The following is a 21,984-nucleotide window of genomic DNA, read 5'->3' as shown; positions in this document are numbered from 1 at the left end:
ACGTACAGTCAGGCAGACGGGCAGTCAGACAGACCGACAGGTGGTGTGTTCAGTGTGGATCTTGTTATTCCTGCTGTCTGACTGACAGCAGCTGATGTTTCTCTGTCAGCAGCTCCTCTGATCTAAAAGCAGTTATCACACTTTAGGACGTTTCCTTCAAACCTTCATGTTAAAATATCTCCGTTTACTTCGGGACTCTTCATCTTCCTCCTCCGGTGATTGAAAACTGGTTCTCGTAGCTCGCTCACTTTCAAAGTGCTGATTTTGGTAAATGACTATAATTAATCCTCCTGAGCGCCGTTTTGAGTCCCAACGGTGCCAGACTCACTCTGTGATTGACAGCTCTATTTTTAAGCCTTCCTGTCGACAACAGGAAGTGGAGCAGGACGGAAATGGGACGTGATGGCTGCTGATGTGATGACGGACAGTTTGTCCTCATCTCCTGCAGAGGCAGTTTGCCTGCCGCGAGCCTCTGAGCAGGACAGCAAGCCTGCAGCCAGACGGACTCTGCTGCTGCTGTCTGTTCAAACGGAGCTCAGACCACAAGACTCAAAGACCAGACTCAGGACCTGGACTGGGCCTGGTCCTGTTGTGCAGCAGCAGTGTCTCATGTCTGTATCTCTCTGGGGTGGGTCTGACTCTGCTCAGGGTCTGGCAGCCTCAAGTCCATCTCCCAAAATCGCATTTAAGTTCAGAACTGCAAAGTAAACTTACTTACTTAACCGGTGAACTGACAGAAAACAAAGGAAAGATGTGCTGATCTGAAACGTAAGAGGCGACCGCAGGCAGCACCTGCTGTCCGTCTCCACTCTGTGCTTCATGGCCATCTTGTTTTTGACCTGAAAGGAATAAACCGAAACAATAGTGACAACATAAAGGCTTGAGCTGATGTTGTCTTAATGATGACGGTCCCTGAATGTGATGATTGAAGTGCATCCTTTCATTTCATAGAGTAAAATGCCTTCAATTCATGTAAAGGTTAAACCCCCTATGAACAAACAAACAAAGGGAAGGATGAATGGATCTGTTCAAATGAGAGTTTCCCCTCTGTGGGACTAATAACGCTTATCTTATCTCAATGTGCTCAACTTGACACGCAAATTATTCATAAATTTTTGTTTTCCTATTTATTTATTTGCTAGTTTGTGTTCAGCAAAAACAATACATCATCAAATTATTGTTAAAGATATGACTGAAACGCTCATGTTTCCACAATCACATAAAACGTCCCGGCACTGCAGGAGCAACATAACCAAAGCGCAGCCCTTCCTTTGCATACAATGAGAAGTTCAGTTACTGCGCATGTCCACAAACTCAGCCTTAGAGGGGGCGGGGCTTCGGTGACGTACCAGGAACAGTTCAACACGCGTGTTAGCGATCTTACGGTGAGTTTGTACAGTTTTTATTTCCATAATTTTCTGCCTTTTTCTGTTTTCTTTGCATGTTCAAAGTCAAGTGTGTTTACCGGACGCAGCCGCTGTTAGCATGAGTTTATTAGCTGCTCCGCTACAACCGAGCCTGAGCTGTGCACACACACACACACACACACACGTTCATGTGTGTAGATCATGTTGTCGTGTGGAACATCACCAGTCTTCCACTTACGACATATTTTGAATGTTTCGTCACTGTGTTTAAAGTCAGAGCCAACGCTGCTAATCAGGCTAACAGTACAAAACGCTCTTCTGTCTGCGCGCCACGCCGGACTTTATCGAGAAATGTGCCAATTACAAGTTTTCTTCCCTGTCAGAAGTGAAACACAGATAGAAAATAAACTTTGACACCCGAACCCATCGACAGGGGTCCACTATTTAGTCCGGCACAAGTTAAATACATCAAACATTTGTGGTTTTAATAAAGTCGTAGGTTTTCCATTTGCTTCTTCTATTATTATTATTATCATTCTCCATTAAAATATGGAAGTGATGTCATCTCACTGCCTTGAGTTACTGCAGTTGGACCAGTAGGTTCTTATTCAAACTGCTTCATACTGCAATGTCTGAACACGTCACACACCATTGCAATTTTCATAATGTAAAAGTTTATCTCACGTTGAGATTATGTAAAACCTGGATGCGTTACTTTGCTAATGTCCTGTGCAGATACGTCACTTCCATACACAGTATGTATCTAAAGTTTAAAGAGACCTGAAAAGGAAGAGCACCTTGGTACAACCGCGCAGTCAGTATTCAAGCTTGTAGGAGACTTTCCAGTATTTGCGATGAAGTTGGTCTGAAATCACAAAATCCACCTGAATATCTGACCTGTCTGTGGCCCAGGTGTGTTGATGATGTCATCAGCAGCGGCGCCACCGTGTTCATCGTCCAGGAGGAAACCTGCGACGGCTCAGCAGAGACGGGCCACAGTGAGTGTCAAGGCTGCTATCATAGCATCACTGTCGTCGCCTTATCTCGTTACCCTGAGGTCACATGTTCATGTTGTCATCACATGAGGACAGCAGCAGGCTGAGAACCTGTTCTTTACTACTTAAAAGGAACACGTCTGTTCTCTTTAAGTGAGCCTCTGCAGCTTCATCTGCCACTGACCACAGTTCAGTTTATTAATCTTCTGTTCAGCAGTGTGAACTTTTCAGCTGATCAGAGTTCAGTTTGGTTCTCTGTTTGACCTCCAGAGGAAGCAGAGAGCAGAGAAGAGGAGGTTCAGCGCGTCCTCAGAGGACAAGAGAGACGACTTCAAACAGAGGAGACTGCAGCACAGCAATACAGCGGAGGAGGAGGTGCAGGCTGAAGCTCAGGTGAACTCTGCTCACACCCGTTAACACCAATCAGGTTTCGTCTTTATCCTGCAGGTGAGCCTTACATTTATGATTCATGATCTGTGTTCCATGTTGTCCTCCAGGCTCCAGTCCCTGAGCAGACAGGCAGAAGGACACCACAGGACAAGAACAAGAAGAATGGAGTGAGGGAAACAGGAAGAAGCAGCATCAAGACTTCCTCTCTGTTCAAACACAATCCAGAGATCCCTCAGATCCACAGGTATGCAGCTCCTCCTCTGATTGGCTGAACAGAGTGATCAGTGATTCCGATTGGTTCATATCACAACCAGCTGACATCATTCCTGCTTTCTTCCTCTTCTTTCTTCAGCCCAAGTGTTTCACAGTTAAAGGAGAAGATTTTCACCAGTGACTCATTTTCAGACCTGGACCTCCACCCCCATCTGGTCATACACACACACACACACACACACACACACTCCTGAACTTGTGATCCTGTGTCATAATCCCTAACCTCATCCTCACAGTTCTGAACAGCCCTTTGAAGGTGCGAGGACCAGTCCACATGTCCTCTCTTTGAGGACTGGGGACATTAATTAGAAGTTCACGTCCTGTAGACTGACCCTGACCTTAAGCTGAGTCTTTACCCTAAAAGTGTCTTACATTATGTCCCCATAAGGAAGACGAGTCTCCACAGGGTGACTGTGCTGACAGATTCACGTCATCTCATCATCACATGATCACTTCACCTCCCTCCACCTGGACGTACGTTTATAGTAGTGCTGCCAAGTGTTCTGTGTTCTGATTGGCTGGTTTCTCTCCACCAGGTGGCGACACTGAACAAAGTCTTCAATGTTTCTACTGTGACCAGGTGAGTTTACACACACACAGACAGAAACCTTCTTCATCCTCTTTCTTTAACTTTGTGCGTGTGTGTGCTTGTGTGTGTGTCTTCAGTGTGCAGAGGCAGACCGTTCCAGCTCTCCTGTCAGGACGAGATGCTGTGGTCCGATCTCAGACGGGCTCAGGTGAGACTCACTCCAGTCCGCTCGCGTGCCAACGTGAACTGACAGCTTATGGCAAAACTGATGGTTTCTGACGGTTAACGCGTGTCTCTGCAGGTAAGACTCTGTCCTTCGCTGTCCCGGTGGTCCAGAGTCTTCAGGCCGTTCAGCCGAAGGTCACCCGGTCCGACGGCCCTCTGGCCGTCGTCATCGTCCCCACCCGAGAGGTTCAGTCTCACACTCGCTCCCACACGTTCCCTCCAACAGGAGCATCGCTGTGTTTACGAGAGCCGAAGCTCTTTGTGTTACTTTATCATTCAGTGTGATGATTAGTTTTTTAGTCTATAAAATAGCAGAAAATACAAAAATCTGGTGTGAAGATTTCGTAGGTCGTTTTGTCTGCCAACAGTCCAAACCTCAAAGAGATCGGTTCACGGACTAATTAGCCTGCTGTCATCTAAACGAATGCAGAACCTGAAGACAACATTCTGGTCTCTGTCTGTAGTCTGAGTGGTGTTGACCAATCACGTTTGAGCGGGCTTTGGTTGCGTGTGTGTCAGCAGTTCATGTAGAGAGCATAAGAGGAACCAAACCGCCTTTTTAATTTATCGCCTTTTATCCCTGATCACTTGCATGGATGAGGAAGTCAGGACAGAAAAGTATCGCGAAGACGCCCGGTCTTAGCGATACTTTTCTGTCCAGACTTCCTGTTCCTGTTACGGCCATGCTTAAGCCTTAACAAAGAGGGCCTCAGCAGTCAGGAACGAGGCTCAGTGAAGAGCAGCTGGGGCAACACACTCCGAACCTGAAGCTCAAAACTGTTTGGACTGAAGATGTGAAGAGCAAACATGATTTCCTCACTCTGCCTGTTTGTCTGTTTGCCAGCTCGCACTGCAGACATTTCAGACCTTCCAGAAGCTTCTCAAGGTAACACAAATGTCATATCATGTTAGTCTGATATCGGTTGCTACTGGCACCAGGACTTCTAATCGACTGATCCTAATCACTGCCCCTTTATTAATTGATTCGGTTAATGGTTATCTTTTATGTAACATGACAGTTTAAGTGTCATCCATGTCATTACAGGAAGAGATTTTGTTGTTTTTCATAATAAGAGGGCCGAGAGTCAAGCCCTGAGGAACTCCTTGATCTCCGTGTTTTCCTTGCTTTCAGATGTGACGTTTCACGTAACCACAGACGTGTTTGGTTTACTGTGATATACATCGTCCAGAAGCCTTCACTAAATCTGCTTCTCAGTGGAAAACAGAAGCAGCTCAGGAAGACTTCGATTGTGAGCGACTCTCTAAGGGTGTCTTGTTTCTCTCTCTGTAGCCGTTTACCTGGATCGTCCCAGGTGTTCTGATGGGAGGAGAGAAGAGGAAAGCAGAGAAGGCCAGGTACTAATACTCCTCTTCTACTAATTCTCCTGCTCCTCCAACTTCTTCTTCTCCACTCTTTTCTCGCCCTCCTTCTGGACACTGTGGGAGCGTTGTGAGATCGGGACCTCCTCACATCAGCAGGTTTTGTCTTCTTGTGGAACAAACTGTTGTACTGACTGATCTTCCTGTCTTCAGGCTCCGTAAAGGCATCAACATCCTGGTCTCGACTCCCGGGCGTCTGGTGGATCACATCAAAAACACCCTGAGCATCGCCTTCAGTGCTGTTCGCTGGCTGATCCTGGACGAGGCCGACCGGTAACTCACCGCGCACCACGATGACTGGTCTCTGGTTCTGTACATGTAGATTGTGAAGTTTAGTGTTGAAGTCACAGTTCAGGTTGTAGAAAATAACGTCTTTGTCATTTATTTTTGTTAAAATGCATGAACAGTGAACTGTAGCTCATTGTCCACCTTTAGGCCACCGGAATGCCATCGTCAAAAATTACAGACAAAAATGCAACAATTTGAAACTTGGTTCGACATTTGAAGTTGCACAAAGAATGGTGAAGTTTCGGACTTGGGACCGGACTCGAGGCTTGAGTGCAAAGACTTGAGACATGCTAGTGACTTTCAGGACAATGGTTGCGTCTCAGAGTTAAGGAAGATAAGATAAGAACTTGTCCTCAAACGGCTCAGTTGTCCGAGCCTCGCCCTGGGTGAACCACCTTCTTGGTCGTGGTATCTCTCCTGCAGGTAAGTAGGTAAGAGAGACGGCATCACAGGCTTAAAGGCGGGACCTTTTCAATGCATTGCGCTCGCCAGCCTGTTCCAACGCTAACCCTGCTGGGCCTGTGTAGGCCACGATGTGAAAGGACCCGTCCTACCAAGCAAACAGCCCCGAGTCGGCGTTCACAGGTTTGACTGTTGGTGATCTCAGTGTGTGTCTCTGTGTGTTCAGGACTTTGGACCTGGGATTTGAGAAGGATCTGACCGTCATAATGAACAGTCTGAACTCAGCAGGAGTAAGCAGACAGAACGTCCTGCTGTCCGCTACGCTAACACACGGTAAACACGCTCAGTGAGCTCACTCCTTATTCCTACATCTACACTGACACGTTTTCTTCTTTATTTTGTTTCTCTTTTCTCCTTTCCTCCTCTCCTTTACTACACACCAATGTTGGTTGATGTGAATAAACCTGAGACCCGTTTCTGGTTTATTCCAAGTCTGTGTTTGAAACCGTTTAGTCAGGCAGTCTGCTTTCAGATTGTGCTTTCAGGGTTAGCTGTTAGCCCCTCCTGCTAGCAGTGTGCAGACAACCATCCCTGGATTACTGTGATACTGCAGAAAATGAACCCACATGATTATCCAGTTTGTGGTCGGTGCAGCGATACACCAACAGAGTCCCCAGTAAAACATCCTGCTGTGTTTCAGGTGTGACTCGGTTAGCGGATGTTTGTCTTAACGACCCAGTCAGCATCCACGTGTCTGGCCCCGCCTCCTCTGGCCTCACCACCGACCTTGCCGTGACCTCTGTCGCCAGCACTGGCAGCCAGTCGGAGAGCTTTGCTGTACCAGAGGCACTGAAGCAGTTTGTGGTGGTGGTTCCCAGCAAGATCAGACTGGTCTGTCTGGCTGCTTTCATACTGGACAAATGCAAGGTATACAATAAAGACAAACACACTAATATTGAACTGTTAGGTGGCGCTGTGGCACAGTGTGCTCTGAGCTCACCAGTGGATTGGTCGAGTAGATCCAGTACTCCAGTTAAGATTACTTGTCTTACATGTTACCGTCTCACGTTTGTTCAGAGCGAAGCCTCAGAGCCGCCACTAGGTGGCAGCAGAGAGCCAACAAATTGCCTTCAGCTCTGGGTCGAGTCCAGTACTTGGAGCCTGGTGTTCTTACTTGCAGGCTTAGTTTTTGACAAATCATTCAGATCTTTCAAACAGCTCAGGTGATTTGACTTAGAGTGACCTGATTGGTTGAGAGCAGATCAGCAGTGTGCCACCTTGAACTGATAGACTTCTGCTGTTCAGTTTTCTCAGAACAACAAGCTCATCGTTTTCATCTCGAGCTGCGAGGTCGTCGAGTTCCTCCACTCTCTGTTCACCTCTGTCCTCTCTAAGCCCTCGACCAATCAGAAGCCTTGCCTCAACTTCCTGCGTCTCCATGGCAACATGAAGCAGGAGGTAATGAAAATCCAGAATTTTAAGGTGTCTGCTCGTTGAGCCGATTAGTCAGTGTGTGTTTGTTTTCCCCACCAGGAGCGCTCAGAGGTCTTCCAGCAGTTTTCATCGTGTCAGACTGGAGTTCTGCTCTGCACAGTCAGTACCTCCACCCACCCCCACCCAAAACAAGCACAGAATACACACAACAGCCTTACATTGTGTGGGTTGTATTTATGTCATAAAGAAACGTGTGTGTTTCAGGATGTAGCAGCGAGAGGTCTCGACCTTCCTCAAGTCACCTGGATCGTTCAGGTAATCATTAGCTAACGCAGCAGTAAAGCCAGTCAGACTGTCGTATTCTCTGTGGGTGTGGAAAACAGAGGTCTGTGTGTTTTCAGTACACTCCTCCGACGGCGGCGGCAGAGTACGTCCATCGCGTTGGTCGGACGGCTCGTATCGGAGCAAGAGGAAACGGTCTCATCTTCCTCACTCCCGCTGAGACTGCCTTCATCGACGAGCTGGCCAATCACAACATTAGGTCTGTTGACAGACAGCCCTCACATCCAGTCAGCACATACAGCTCCATCTCAGTACCACACTGATGGTCCTGGTGCAGGATTCCTGATGGTCCACCTGCTGTTTTTGACTGTGGGAGTGGCTCTTGTTGTGTTTCAGCCTCTCAGAAATTAAACTGTTGGATGTCCTGTCCAGTCTGATGATGGATGACACCTACAAGGGGCGGGGCAAATACCACAGCAAGGTAAGACACTTTGACCATCACACCAGGGCCCCTCAGACTGAGCTCCGGGGTTTTAGGACGTGTCCAGGGATAATTTTCAATGCAGAGGACGTTTAAGTGGGCACATGGACCTTTGAGAGAGCTCAAGGTCCTTCAGGGTGTCTTTTGAACTTCTCAGTTGGTATAAAGGGTCTTTACAGGCCGCTCTCTGTCTGTCTCGCTGTCTCGTTTCTCAGTGGTCTCTGCGACTCATTGTTGAATTTGTTTGACGCTGCGGTCTCTGAATGGTTGCGGGACGTTTTGGTAAGCTGCAGTGGATTTTGGTGATGTGCTCGGTCTGTAGAGCCTGAACCAACAGGCAGCTGAAACCACCTGCTGTTTCTCTGATGCTGCTCAGACTCATTTTTAAACACGGACCCAAACGTGACAGGGTCAGACTGTAGAGCTCCAACAGAGACTCTGAATGAGCTGTGGGGACAGTGAACGCAGCAGGGGGTCAACTTTCTGACGGATCAGACAGTCTGAGGGAAGCAGTTTGTAAAGAAACCTGATGTGACTCCTGCAGCAGGTTGAACAGGAAACGGGTTCACACTTCAGTTTGTGTTTGTGATGATCTCATGTTTGTGTCTAAGCTTTATTTAAACACAGTCTGTTGAACATCAGGTAGACAATGACAACACCTGACTGCTCACATTTGGGTTCTGATTTGTAATGGAAGACTGCATCTTAATGTGAGATCCTAACCATCCCTGAAATCATCAAAAGGCCGTAACCGAACACATCACTGAGAAAGTCACGCTGAGGAAGTCGAGGCTCTTTTGTTTTCACGGCTGAGTGACGGCTGCTACAGGACCCCATCATGTCCTAACACTCATTTGTTTCAGTTGATCTGTGGCCTGAGGATTTGGAGCCAGTAACACTCTGTCTGTCTGTCTGTCTGTCTGTCTGTCTGTCTGTCTGTCTCTCTGCGTGCCTGCCTGTATGTCTGTCTGTGTGCCTGTCTGCCTGCATGCATGTCTGTCTGCCTGTCTGTCTGCGTGCCTGTCTGTGTGCCTGTCTGTCTCTCTGCATGCCTGCCTGTCTATCTGCATGTCTGTCTCTCTGTGTGCGTACGTGTCTGTCTGTCCGTCTGTCTGTGTGCCTGCTTGTCTGTCTGGGTGCCTGCCTGTCTATCTGCATGTCTCTCTGTGTGCGTACGTGTCTGTCTGTCTGCCTGTCTGTCTCTCAGAGGTCGTCCGCAGCTCTGGAGCAGGAGACCAGAGAGCGAGCGACGGTCCTGCAGACGGAGTTTGAGAACTTTGTTCACTCGGACGCTCAGTCGGTGCAGACGGCTAAGACAGGTGTGTCCGACCGGCTGTGCTTACCTGCTTGTTTAGTTATCTGCTTGGTTCTCTGTTGGTTGACGTGTCCCTGTGATGTCATCAGCGCTGCAGTCCTTCCTGCGGGCGTACACGGCCTACCCCAGCCGCCTCAAACACATCTTCCACATCCGCTCCCTCCACCTGGGACACACCGCCAAGAGCTTCGGCCTCAGAGACGCTCCGCAGGGCCTGAGCGCCGCCCCCGGCCCCTCTGGCCCCAGGGCCAAAAGCCACAAGAGGCCAAACCGGGAGTCCAGGAGTCCGGTCAAGAAGCAGAGCCGGACACCCAGCGGCAGACCGACACAGAGCAGGTGAGCAGGTTTGGGACGCAGCGGTGGCTCCGTTACCGTGGTTACTGTTTCTGATCTGTCATTGGGGTTCAAGGGCTGAGCAGGGGTGGGCAGAAAACCGTTCGCACACCAGAGTCCAGAACTGCAGCGTGTCCCAGCATCACATCGAGGACCACCGGATGGTTCTGTGTGTGTCTGACACGTCTGTCTGTCGCTGCTCATTAACACACACACCCCACTGAGATGACTGACAGCAACACACACACACACACACACACACACACACACACTCCCATACATAATTAAAGCTGCTGCTCCCTACAGTCACAGGTCATGTTTACACTGTGTGTGTGTGTGTGTGTGTGTGTGTGGTTGTTAACAGCTGCTCCTCACAGCAGGCTTGCCTGGACATGATCTGACCACACACACACACACACACACACACACACACACACACACTGTTAGTGGTCAGTAGAGACATAATTACAGGTGTGTGTGGGTGTTTGTGTGTCCCTCCTCAGTATCCCACAATCCTTTGGGCTCTGGTCAGTTGTGTTCTGGTGCGTTCAGGTGATCGATTGTGTTGTTCTGCAAAAACTCCTCACAGACAGAAAGTGAAGCGTTTTAACTGACTGGGAACTATTTTCAGCAGTGGATGAATCCACATTTGGCGCTGCAGTGAGTGTGTGCGTGTTGGTGTTTTATTTGAGAGTTTTGCCCTCGCCTGAACCAGTACTGACACATGTTGTGGACTTGTGTTTTGTCCCTGTACGTGATAACACACACGCAGCAGTCAGCTGACTTCCTGCGGACGCCGAGCGCTCGCCACATCGACGTCTGTTTTCTTTCATGTGAATCTGAGTGAGCAGAGGTTCTCAGTGAGCCGTGAAAGCTGCGGCGAGTCGCTTGACTTCCACTGAAGAGCTGAAAATGTCAGGATGTCATGATGATGAGGAGGCTCTGACCTTCCTCACATTAACGCACGAGACTGAGCTCTTTTAATGACGAAGTCACCTCTTCGGTGTTCTCATCGGCGCCAGACTTCACTGGACTACGATACCCATGAGCCTCGGCTCAGCTCTGTGGTCGGCTGTCTCGCCTCGATCGAGATGCACGTGAAATGATCGATTTCGTAACATTTGATTGGTGGTGGTTTTGTGGTCCTCAGGTTTTCTCCTGGTCAGAGGGAGCTCCGCCTGTTTCGCTCCGAGTTCTCCAGCGGGCTGGACGGAGGAGACGCCGAGAAGAAGAAGAAGAAGAAGAAGAAGAAGACTTCCTTTGGTCAGTCGGGAGAGGAGGAGGAGGCGACGAATCTCACTGAGGAGTTTCCTACAGGATGTCTGCGAGTTTTGGAAAAGTGAGACAACTCAGCTGGACACAGAGTCAACAGGAAGACGTGACTGGACACAAATTCATCAAACACTTAGCTGACAGCCAACGTGTCACTTCCTGTGTGACAGGAAACAGTCGCTTTCACGCTTTCCTCTCAGAAATTGTTTCATTTTATCATAACTTGACCTCAGGCTGCTTTCTCATTGTGCGTGTCTGTGTGTGTGTGTGTGTGTGTGTGTGTGTGTGTGTGTGTGTGTGTGTACACAGTAACGCTGAGACCTGCTGCTGCTGTTGAGTGTTGAGCTGAAGTCAGTTTTGTGTTGCAGCAGTTGGTTCAGTCATTCTGATGTGTATTCGCCGCCTTTTAACTGCATCAATATTTCACCTGCTGTTTAATATTTCATCAGCTAATTGCTCTGAGTGACTCGATTCCTCGTCTGATTGGACAGCAGACGACTGAAGCACTCGTGGCTCTGATCGTCGAGTCTTCTGCCAGACTCGATGTCGCCGTCGTCGAGTGCGAGACCCTCAGAGCTTCGTGTCCGTCCAGTCGGCCCAAAGTTCAGCTGAATTGTGAGAAAATCTGTCAAAGTCAACGTGAAAGTTTCTGATTGTCTGCAGTAAACCAGCAGAGAACAAGCCGCATGAACCGGCCTACAAAGCCGAGTCCATGAGGACGTCTTGGACATCGTAACAGCAGAGCAGAGACACTCAAACCTACAAAGCCGAGTCCATGAGGACGTCTTGGACATCGTAACAGCAGAGCAGAGACACTCAAACCTGTTTGTAGATTTATTGAAAATGTAAAAAATGAAAAGTATCAACTACACACATCCAAAACAAAGTCCACAGTTTGTCCCCAGGTGTCAGACATGGACCCGATGAATTCAGGACTGATGGACACAGCAGACGTCTCACTGTCCCCGTGTGTTCTCATGTTGAGACGTCCTCTGGCACCCAGTGTCTCGTCTTTGTGTGTTTGTTGTGTTTGCTGTAGCCGACCTCATTGTCATGTGACATCACATCTCGTTGACCAATCACAATCGACATCTTGGCCGTCGACCCCAGAAAGTACATGAACCCGGACTGAGAGTCACCTGCTGAGCTGAGCCCAGATTAGTTCCAGGAGCAGGAGGACAACCGAGACAACACAAGCGTCAAAGTCTTAACTTCAGCTAATCGAGTAAAGAACTTTATATCTGTAAACATTAACAATCTGCTGTTCAGGACAGACGAGTCCACCCTGTCCTCTCAGTCCAACCTGTCCTCTCAGTCCTCTCAGTCCAACCTGTCCTCTCAGTCCTCTCAGTCCAACCTGTCCTCTCAGTCCACCCTGTCCTCTCAGTCCTCTCAGTCCAACCTGTCCTCAGTCCACCCTGTCCTCAGTCCTCTCAGTCCAACCTGTCCTCTAAGTCCACCCTGTCCTCTCAGTCCTCTCAGTCCAACCTGTCCTCAGTCCACCCTGTCCTCTCAGTCCTCTCAGTCCAACCTGTCCTCTCAATCCTAGCAGTCAACCCTGTCCTCTCAGTCTTCCCGGTCCACCCTGTCCTCTCAGTCCTCTTTGTCCTCCCACTCCACCCTGTCCTCTCAGTCGTCTTTGTCCTCCCAGTCCTCCCTGTCCTCTCAGTCCTCGCAATCAACCCTGTTCTGCCGGTCCACCCTGTCTTCTCAGTCCAACCTGTCCTCTCAGTCTTCCTTGTCCTCCTAGTCTTCCCTGTCCTCTCAGTCCTCCCCGTCCTCTCATTCCTCTTACTGTGCTGGTGTCAGTGGGGGTGGGTCTCAGTTTGGGTCAGGATGTGGGGCAGCAGTGGTAGGACTGGGTGGTGGTGAGGGGCGTGGCCTTGGTACAGGTACAGGTCCAGTGTGGGTGGGGCAGGATGGCACAGGAAGTGCGTGGGCAGAAACATCCTGCCGGCTTCAGCCAGGAGCTCCAAACCGACAGCTGATTGACGCTTCCACTTTGTCCTGACGGAGACACACACAAAGTCCATGTTTACATCGAGACAGGAAGTCCTGCACATGAGGATAAAAACACACTTCCTGTCTTAGCAAATGATGGAACAGTTAATTAATCAGTTTGTGTTCTTGATCAACAATACAACATTAAAACTTTTCCTATAAACAAATTGTCCAATGAGGAGAGTGGATTCATTTAGCCCCCAGCCAATCAGAGCTCAGGACAATAAAAATGAATCAATAAGTAAACAGTCGGTGATGTTTGGCCTGCTGCTCTCTGATTCTGCACTAAAAGCTCCAGATTTGTTGCTGCATGAATTATTGATCATTAATTACAGCACACACTGTTCAATTATTGATCATACAGCGTCCATTATTGATGTGGAAATGTCTCACACGTGTCTGTCCACAGAGAGACTGAGCACAGACAGATGGACACGCAGACTAAACGAACCACCCTCTGACGTTTAGATTCTGGTACTGAAACGCCTCAGACGTGTCGGTCCTGTTTTGACTGGAGCCTGAAGTCGGCGTCTGTCGGTTCTTACCTCCTGTTCTGGTACCAGGTCTTGACCTGAGTGTCGCTGAGCTGCAGCGAAGCCGCCAGCTCCATGCGCTCCTGGACGCTCAGGTATTTCTGCTTCTGGAAGCTTCTCTCCAGCCTGCACAGCTGCTGGTCGCTGAACGCCGTCCGAGCTTTTCGAGGTCTCTTCAGCCGGGCCGCCGCAGGCTCCGAGACCCCGTCATGCTCTGCGTGAGGACAGGAAGACATCAGACCTGATCTCTGCGGGTCCTGGAAAACCCTTAAATGTGTTTTCTGTTTCCAATAACTGAGTTAGTGTGAAGGAGCTGGAACATCAGAACATTTTAGTAACAGTCACCTTCATCTGGACTTAACCCGGGTCCCAGACCTGAACCCCCACAGGTCTGAGTCCTGTCCTGGCTCCTGTTTTTAAACTCAAATTAAATAAGTCTGGGTTTGTCCTCAAGGTGGAGGAGCAGGTTTGTGTCCGAGCGGGTCAACAAAACCCTCAGCTTCACAGTTAACGAGCAGCACATTTTGTCCCCCGTCGGCCTCCTTATTCAAACTGCGCATTTCGCTTCGCTGTGTGTGACTGCGCTCAACTCACTCATATAGTTAAAGCAAAATATAAAGTCAAATAAAAGTAAAATACGAATGACTTCACTTCAAGAAATAAAAGATCAACAATAAGTCATCAATCTCTCAGCTCTAAACTGAACGAAATAACGGTAAGCTATTAAATATTAACGGTTTATTGTTATTATTGTTCTCATTGTTGTGCCTAATAGGAACAATACTGATGATGTTAAGCGAAATAAAGTGAGAACAAAGTGAGCGTCTTCCAGTCCGCCTCTGGATTTTGTCTTCTTGTCTCGGTTCAGTTCCGACGAGGCTTGCGGACTTTGTGAACCCGCACTGAGCCTGCGGGGCAAGAGATGACGAAACTCTTTGTATTTTGTTTTAAACTGTTAAAGTCTCTTCTGATCGGCTAAACTCCTCTCGACATTTTGTTGTTTTTCTGTGTTTTGTCGGCATATCGATGATTGATTATCGGTTCCGGTTCCTACCTCTGGACTCGCTGCTCTGACTTTTATCCTGACAGTCTTCTTCCGGCCCGGGCTGTCCCGGCTCGGAGCGGGGCCGGCAGTCGGCTAAGAGGTCCCGGATCAGGAAAGACGAGCTGCCGGCGCGGGGCGGCGCGGCGGAGTCCGGCCGGAGTCCAGGAGGCGGGCTGAGCCCCGCAGGCTGCGGCCGCGACAGCAGCGAGTCGATGAGGAAGCAGCCGGAGGCGGAGACCTCCATCAGCTGAGCGGAGCTCCTGCACTCACAGGACCAGCACACACATCGGGACGGGAACGGCAAAGTCCGGCAGAAAGACAGTGACGTCACGGCGACACGTAAAAGACCACACAAAGTTTGGTATTGATCCCGACAGAAAACTGAACCGATCGATCAGCAGCCGATTTCAGCACCACGGACAGAGAGACAGACAGGCAGACAGACAGGCTGACAGACAGGCTGATAGGGGAAGGTTTGAGTGTTGATTGGAAGAGAAAAGGGATGTAAAGATTAACTCTGCTCCTCCTCCAGCTGAGAGTGTGTGTGTGAGAGAGTGTGAGTGTGTGTGAGTGTGTGTGTGTGTGTGTGAGAGAGAGTGTGAGTGTGTGTGAGAGTGTGTGAGCGTGTGTGAGTGTGTGTGAGAGTGTGTGTGTGTGTGAGAGTGTGTGTGAGAGTGTGTGAGAGTGTGTGAGTGTGTGTGAGAGTGTGTGAGAGTGTGTGAGTGTGTGTGAGAGTGTGTGAGAGTGAGTGAGTGTGTGTGAGAGTGTGTGTGTGTGAGTGTGTGTGAGAGTGAGTGAGAGTGTGTGAGTGTGTGTGAGAGTGTGTGTGTGTGAGTGTGTGTGAGAGTGAGTGAGAGTGTGTGAGAGTGAGTGAGAGTGTGTGAGTGTGTGTGAGAGTGAGTGAGAGTGTGTGAGTGTGTGTGAGAGTGTGTGAGAGTGAGTGAGTGTGTGTGAGAGTGTGTGAGAGTGAGTGAGTGTGTGTGAGAGTGTGTGTGTGTGAGTGTGTGTGAGAGTGAGTGAGAGTGTGTGAGTGTGTGTGAGTGTGTGAGAGTGTGTGAGTGTGTGTGAGAGTGTGTGTGTGTGAGTGTGTGTGAGAGTGAGTGAGAGTGTGTGAGAGTGAGTGAGAGTGTGTGAGTGTGTGTGAGAGTGAGTGAGAGTGTGTGAGTGTGTGTGAGTGTGTGAGAGTGTGTGAGAGTGTGTGAGTGTGTGTGAGAGTGTGTGTGTGTGAGTGTGTGTGAGAGTGAGTGAGAGTGTGTGAGAGTGAGTGAGAGTGTGTGAGTGTGTGTGAGTGTGTGAGAGTGTGTGAGAGTGTGTGAGTGTGTGTGAGAGTGTGTGAGAGTGTGTGAGTGTGTGTGAGAGTGTGTGAGAGTGTGTGAGAGTGTGAGAGTGTGTGTGTGTGTGAGAGTGAGTGAGAGTGTGTGAGTGTGTGTGTGTGTGTGTGAGAGTGTGTGAGAGTGTGTGAGTGTGTGTGAGAGTGTGTGAGAGTGTGTGAGAGTGTGTGAGTGTGTGTGAGAGTGTGTGAGAGTGTGTGAGTGTGTGTGAGAGTGTGTGAGAGTGTGTGAGAGTGTGTGAGTGTGTGTGAGAGTGAGTGAGAGTGTGTGTGAGTGTGTTCAGTGAGTGTGTGTGAGTGTGTTCAGTGTGTTCAGTGAGTGTGTGTGTCCAGTAAAGTGAAACCTGAGGTTCTGGGTTGAAGCAGCAGTAACTGACTCAGGATCAGCCTGTCAGAGTTTTGTGATGAAGCAGGTTGACAAAGAGCTTTGAGGATTCTGTCACAATAATCCCGTCTGTCCTCGACTCGTCGTGTCTCATGTCTCACTCACAGGGACTCCGTGAGATCAGTTCAGATCAAAGCACAGGAAGTGACCCATCTTCCACCACGCCGGAGCCAGCAGCTGAAACCGCACTTTAAACCGCCTTTAAATCACACGAGTAATACGTCAAACTGCGTTCTGATTGGCCGATTTTAAAGCACGTCAGCTGAGTTCAGTCAGTTGCTTACTGGGTCAAAATAATCAGACTACGAGTACAGAATGAAGTCATTAGAATCTCTTTATTCACTGACGACTGAAAACAGCACAAACCGCCACAGCATAAAGAGTGCAGGTCCAGGTCCAGGTCCAGGTGTGGAGCCCTGTGGGACCCCCCCCCAGGACCCAGATGACCCCCTCTGAGCTCACTGGGCTCTCAGACTCTGGAGGATCGACACACGAGGAAAAGGCCTTTTCATGTTTATAAGACACGTTTGGTCCTCGGCTCAGTCCAGATCCTGGACTCGTCTCCTGGACACCAAGTGGGACTGATGAACCCTGAACACCCGGTCCTCCTGCTCCCTGAAGGTGTTCAGAGCAGGAGGAACCTGAGAAGGAGGAGGAGTTTGTTTGTGTAAACTGTTTTTTGTTGTCTGCAGTCTGTAAACACAACATCTGACATGTTGTGTCCATCTGATGAGTCCAACAGTCCCAGAAATATCTGCTCTGTACCTGTCTGTCTGCCTGCCTGCCTGCCTGTCTGTCTCTGCCTGCCTGCCTGTCTGTCTGACACATTAACACACTGTGATCACCTGGGTGAAGTGCTGCAGTCTGACTGGAGTCTGGCTGACAGGTGGAGCTCTGCTCCTCCTCAGCAGGCTGGTCCTGGTGTCTGGAATACAGCGAGGGTTTGTCTACACACACACACACACACACACACACACACACACACACATACACACACAGTGTGAACACTCTGCTGCGTTTGGCTGACTTGGGTTCAGTTTTCTGTTCCTAATAAAGTGGCCACGAGACGGACTGAACCTCACACTGACACTGTGACTCTGAAGGACAGATGTTATCATCACACACACACACACACACACACACACACGGTGAGCCGGCTGTGGGCGTTCGAGCTTCACTCTGTGTCTCTCTCACCCTCTGCAGGTGTGTGCAGTTGCTGGTTTGATTCCTCAGGTGTTCGTCCTGCCACAGGCGAGCGTACTGATGAGACAGGAGGTCTGACAGCGGAGACGGCGTCCTGGAGGACAGATCAGTCAGGACATCAGTCACTTATCAACAGTCAGCTCCACAGGTGTGTTTCTCACCTGGTTTTGACCCCGAACGTGACGTCAGGCACCGCCAGGCCCCCTGAAGTCCTGCCCCTCTGCTGTTTGGGGGCGGGGTTTTGGCTCCTGGTCCTGCCCACCTGAGCCCGGTACTGACTCAGCTCTTTGGACGTCACCACTCCGGACTTCACCGCGTCCCGGTTCAGGGACACGAAGTCCAGGGCGACCGGTCGAGCAGAGTCTGCACGTCTGGGCTGAACCCCCCAGCTGGACAGAGCTGACACAACACAGGGACAAGGTTCAGGGACTGGACTTCCCATCAGGCCTCACTGCTCTGTGCCAGTCCACATCTTTGTGTGGGACAGTTCAGGAATATCTGACATGGGAGCTTTGAAATGTCTTCATAAAATATAATTAAAAAATGTGTGTGTGTTCAGTGTTGATGTGTGTGCGTGTGTGTGTGTGTGTGTGTGTGTGTGACAGCAGTGACTGTTGCCTGAAGGCATGTTTCTTTCACGCAAACACAGAGTGACAGCTGACCACTGCTAAACCTCACACTCGCACACACACACACACACATGCAGTAGTAGTACATGAGGTAGTAGTACATGAGGTAGTAGCACATGAGGTAGTAGTACATGAGGTAGTAGTACATGAGGTAGTAGTACATGCAGTAGTAGTACATGAGGTAGTAGTACATGAGGTAGTAGTACATGCAGTAGTAGTACATGAGGTAGTAGTACATGCAGTAGTAGTACATGAGGTAGTAGTACATGAGGTAGTAGCACATGCAGTAGTAGTACATGAGGTAGTAGTACATGCAGTAGTAGTACATGAGGTAGTAGTACATGAGGTAGTAGTACATGCAGTAGTAGTACATGAGGTAGTAGCACATGCAGTAGTAGTACATGAGGTAGTAGTACATGCAGTAGTAGTACATGAGGTAGTAGTACATGAGGTAGTAGTACATGCAGTAGTAGTACATGAGGTAGTAGTACATGCAGTAGTAGTACATGCAGTAGTAGTACATGAGGTAGTAGTACATGCAGTAGTAGTACATGAGGTAGTAGTACATGCAGTAGCAAAGTTGTGCCTGCATGCGTTCGGTGATCGATCGCTCATGAATAACTTGGGCAGATCACATCTGGCAGCAGCTGTGAACCAGTTCATTTTAAAATGTGTGAACTGAACTTTGAACTGGTTCGTGTAGAAAGTGAACTTTCCCAACACTGTGCAGTAGTAGTACATGCAGTAGTGTTCACACACGTGTCTGTAAAAGTACTGCGTCTCCTCAGGCCTCTAATGGCGGCCGGCTTACCTTCAGCCACGCCGCCGTCTCTCAGCGAGCTGCTGCTGCTTCCGAAGGTGAAGTCTGGACCAGGACCTGACAGACCTCTGGACCTGGTCTGACCCAGAGGTGGCTGCACACAGGAGGGAGGACATCATCATCATCATCTTCATCACCACTCCACGTATACTCACGCTGTTCTGGTTTCAGGTTTAGCTCGTTTGTCACATGATGGTGAAGACCCCCGTCAGAGTCCTCCTCAAAGACTCTTTGACACCCGAAACTCCTGAAGACAAACAGAAGCAAAGCTTTTCTGCACGGTGACAAACGCGTGGGTTCTCCTCGAGGCCCTCAGGGGCCCCCTTATAAACCCTCAGACCTTCATGATTACAGCTGACGCTCAGCCAGGTGGTGGATTTTCCTTCCTTCTTTTGTATTTAATTCAGGATCCACACAGCAACAATCCAGTAAATACAACACATACTGCAGAAAGGGGTCCCCAGGGGCCCAGCAGCTCAGAGTTTGGCCCTCTGAAGCCTGAACCATCATGTGAAAAACCCTGAACCTGTCAGTGTGAGTCTGTGTTGCCATCTAGTGGCCATCGGGAGGTTTTACACCCAGCGGGAGGCCGACGGTCACCATGATGTCACAAAAACTGTGATGTCATCACTCGCAACTGTTTAAAAAAGTGAGTTTTGTGGATGTTTGTTATCCGACAAAATAAAAGCCAAATCGAACTTATTTTTAACATCATCGTAGCTTCTTCAGAGGTGCTGAAAAACAAGTGAAAGTTGCAGCTCCTTCAAAGTAAAAGCTTCAGTGTATTTGTACTTGACTGTGACGCTGACTGTGTATTTACCTTGATGAGCAGCGGATTGGTCAGCGTGGAGTTTCTGACCACGCCCAGCTGCGGTGACGACATGTTTCCTCTGTGACTGGTGATGAAGAACAGAGTGAAAACTGCAGTACTGCAGTCACAGGTGGAACATGCAGGTGTGCTGACCGCCTCTTAGGAGTGTACCATCATTACTAATACTGCTATCATAATCACCACAGTACCTCCTGTATACTTCATCATCATCACTATCTACAGTTCCAGTACTTCATCTACTACACATCTCTGCTTGTGTGCTCCTTCTCTCACCCCCCTCCCCTCTCTCTCCTTGTCTGTCTGTCCCTCTCTCTCTCTCCTGCTCTCCCCCTCATGCTCTCCCTCCCTCTCTCTCTATCTCTCTCTCCCTCCCTCTCTCTCTATCTCCTTCCCTCCCTCCTTCTCTCTCTCTCACTCCCCCTCTCTCTCTCCCTCTCTCTCTCTCTCTCTCTCTCTCTCCCTCCCTCTCTCTCTCTCTCCTTCCCTCCCTCCTTCTCTCTCTCTCACTCCCTCTCTCTCTCTCCTGCTCTCCCCCTCATGCTCTTCCTCCCTCTCTCTCTCTCTCTCCCCCCCCCCTCCTTCTCTCTCTCTCTCCTGCTCTCCCCCTCATGCTCTCCCCCCCCCTCTCCCTCTCTCTCCTGCTCTCCCCCTCATGCTCTCTCTCTCTCTCTCTCTCCCCTCTCTCTCTCTCTCTCTCCTGCTCTCCCCCTCATGCTCTCTCTCTCTCTCTCTCTATCCTGCTCTCCCCCTCATGCTCTCCCTCCCTCTCTCTCTCTCTCTCTCTTCCCCCCCCCTCCTTCTCTCTCCCTCTCCTGCTCTCCCCCTCATGCCCCCCCCCTCTCTCTCTCTCTCTCTCTCTCCCCCCCCCTCTCTCTCTCTCTCCTGCTCTCCCCCTCATGCTCTCCCTCCCTCTCTCTCTCTCTCTCTCTCCCCCCCTTCTCTCTCCCTCTCCTGCTCTCCCCCTCATGCTCTCTCTCTCTCTCCCCCCCTCCCTCTCTCTCCCCCTCCCTCTCTCTCCTGCTCTCCCCCTCATGCTCTCCCTCCCTCTCTCTCTCCCAACCCAGCCGGTCAAGGCAGATGGCTCCCTCCCACCTTGAGCCGGGGTCTGCTCTGAGGTTTCTTCCCAGGTTCCTGCTTGTTGAAGGGGGGATGTTGGGCTCTCTGTATTACAGTTTAATTAAAGAGTTTGGTCTGGACCTGCTCTGATTGGAGCAGGTTTTGTTTCGTTTTGTTTTACGGCTCATCTCCGCCTCACTGACCAGCCAATCAGAGCAGATTGTTTGAAAAACGCTGCAAACAACAACAAAACCGCTCGAACACACTGCAGGTCAGCTCATCACAACATCCACAACATTATTTCATATGTCAAATCTGAGTAACCTGCAACATTTTAACTTATTCCAACAATGACAGGTTCTACAGAACAGAACAGTTTTTAAACTCGTTTCTGTGTTATTGTGGCTTCGAACTGTCCGAGTATTTAAATTAAATGCAGTTCAAATGAACACGAACCAATAAAGGCTCTGTTGGTTGTTGTAGTGCTCACATACACGCGTTATTTACACGTTAATATACACATAATACGCTTAATGTATTTTCACCTGATGCTTCCGTGTCCTGCGCTGTTGAGCTGCTCTGTTGTTATGGAAACAGGACGCTAAACTGACATATTCGTCCGGAAGGTTCCTTTAGGAAATGAAACGTCAATTCCGCCGGAACTGACGTTTTATCTGGGGACTGTTTTCAGAATCGGGCCGTGATGGAGTTTCTACAGTAAAAAACAACACTGACGATTCATGAGCACCTGAACCGCCAGCCTGTAGGGGGCAGCAGAGAGCGCTGTTACGTTCAGGGACCGTGGGAGTAAACCAGTACTACTGAGTGAATGAAGACACTTTATAGTGTTGTCTTGCAGTTAAAAGTTACGCCTATTTTGCCTTTTGTCCAAAAAATAAACTAATATTAAAGAAAAAAATGGAAATAATTTTCACATATATCAAACTGTTAGTTTCCAAATACTGATATTTTTAATGATACACTAGTTTAATTGTCTGCCTACATACCAGCTGACACTTCATCTGACCGTTAATCTGCTTTACTTGTCAAATGTCTTCACATTTCATCAAGTTCAGCTGCTTTCATTGCTTACACATCAAGAGACATTTCAGCTGCTGCACTCTTATTGTTCTGTCCCTGTGCTGCTGTGACAATGGGACCAATAAAGGCTTGTCTTATTTTAT

The 21,984-nt window shown here is 49.3% G+C and overlaps 3 protein-coding genes across 7 annotated transcripts; 1 reads left to right on the top strand and 2 right to left on the bottom strand.

Annotated features, from left to right (window-relative positions):
* Positions 1–1,260: 1,260 nt before the first annotated feature.
* On the top strand, positions 1,261–18,024 carry ddx31 (DEAD (Asp-Glu-Ala-Asp) box polypeptide 31). 5 transcript variants are annotated; one of them, XM_046386476.1, is made up of 22 exons: positions 1,261–1,385; positions 2,280–2,365; positions 2,609–2,755; positions 2,860–2,996; positions 3,105–3,180; positions 3,562–3,605; positions 3,692–3,762; positions 3,856–3,965; positions 4,624–4,665; positions 5,071–5,135; positions 5,313–5,432; positions 6,076–6,182; positions 6,550–6,776; positions 7,155–7,307; positions 7,383–7,442; positions 7,548–7,598; positions 7,685–7,824; positions 7,962–8,046; positions 9,254–9,365; positions 9,451–9,697; positions 10,845–11,033; positions 17,464–18,024. In XM_046386476.1, the coding sequence occupies exons 2-22, from the start codon at positions 2,288–2,290 to the stop codon at positions 17,483–17,485; spliced, it is 2,283 nt and encodes a 760-aa protein (XP_046242432.1). In that variant the 5' UTR covers positions 1,261–1,385; positions 2,280–2,287; the 3' UTR covers positions 17,486–18,024. The 5 variants fall into 5 exon arrangements, with proteins under 5 accessions (XP_046242432.1, XP_046242430.1, XP_046242434.1 ...); XM_046386474.1 differs by lacking the exon at positions 17,464–18,024 and adding an exon at positions 13,377–13,586; XM_046386475.1 differs by lacking the exon at positions 17,464–18,024 and adding an exon at positions 13,377–13,586 and having other exon boundaries at positions 1,262–1,385; positions 2,633–2,755.
* Positions 12,594–14,995, bottom strand: barhl1a (BarH-like homeobox 1a). The gene is made up of 3 exons (XM_046386481.1): positions 14,555–14,995; positions 13,513–13,714; positions 12,594–12,973 (listed from the first exon to the last, which is right to left on the bottom strand). Exons 1-3 carry the CDS (start codon positions 14,787–14,789, stop codon positions 12,772–12,774), a joined length of 639 nt encoding a protein of 212 aa, XP_046242437.1. The 5' UTR covers positions 14,790–14,995; the 3' UTR covers positions 12,594–12,771.
* On the bottom strand, positions 16,665–21,485 carry cfap77 (cilia and flagella associated protein 77). The gene is made up of 7 exons (XM_046386479.1): positions 21,346–21,485; positions 19,733–19,808; positions 18,904–19,006; positions 17,625–17,862; positions 17,455–17,557; positions 17,106–17,207; positions 16,665–16,901 (listed from the first exon to the last, which is right to left on the bottom strand). The coding sequence occupies exons 2-7, from the start codon at positions 19,793–19,795 to the stop codon at positions 16,800–16,802; spliced, it is 711 nt and encodes a 236-aa protein (XP_046242435.1). The 5' UTR covers positions 19,796–19,808; positions 21,346–21,485; the 3' UTR covers positions 16,665–16,799.
* Positions 21,486–21,984: the final 499 nt, after the last annotated feature.

Source organism: Scatophagus argus, chromosome 4, assembly GCF_020382885.2.
Source record: "Scatophagus argus isolate fScaArg1 chromosome 4, fScaArg1.pri, whole genome shotgun sequence".
Lineage (NCBI taxonomy): Eukaryota > Metazoa > Chordata > Actinopteri > Scatophagidae > Scatophagus > Scatophagus argus.
This window is presented reverse-complemented; position numbering and strand designations above follow the sequence as displayed.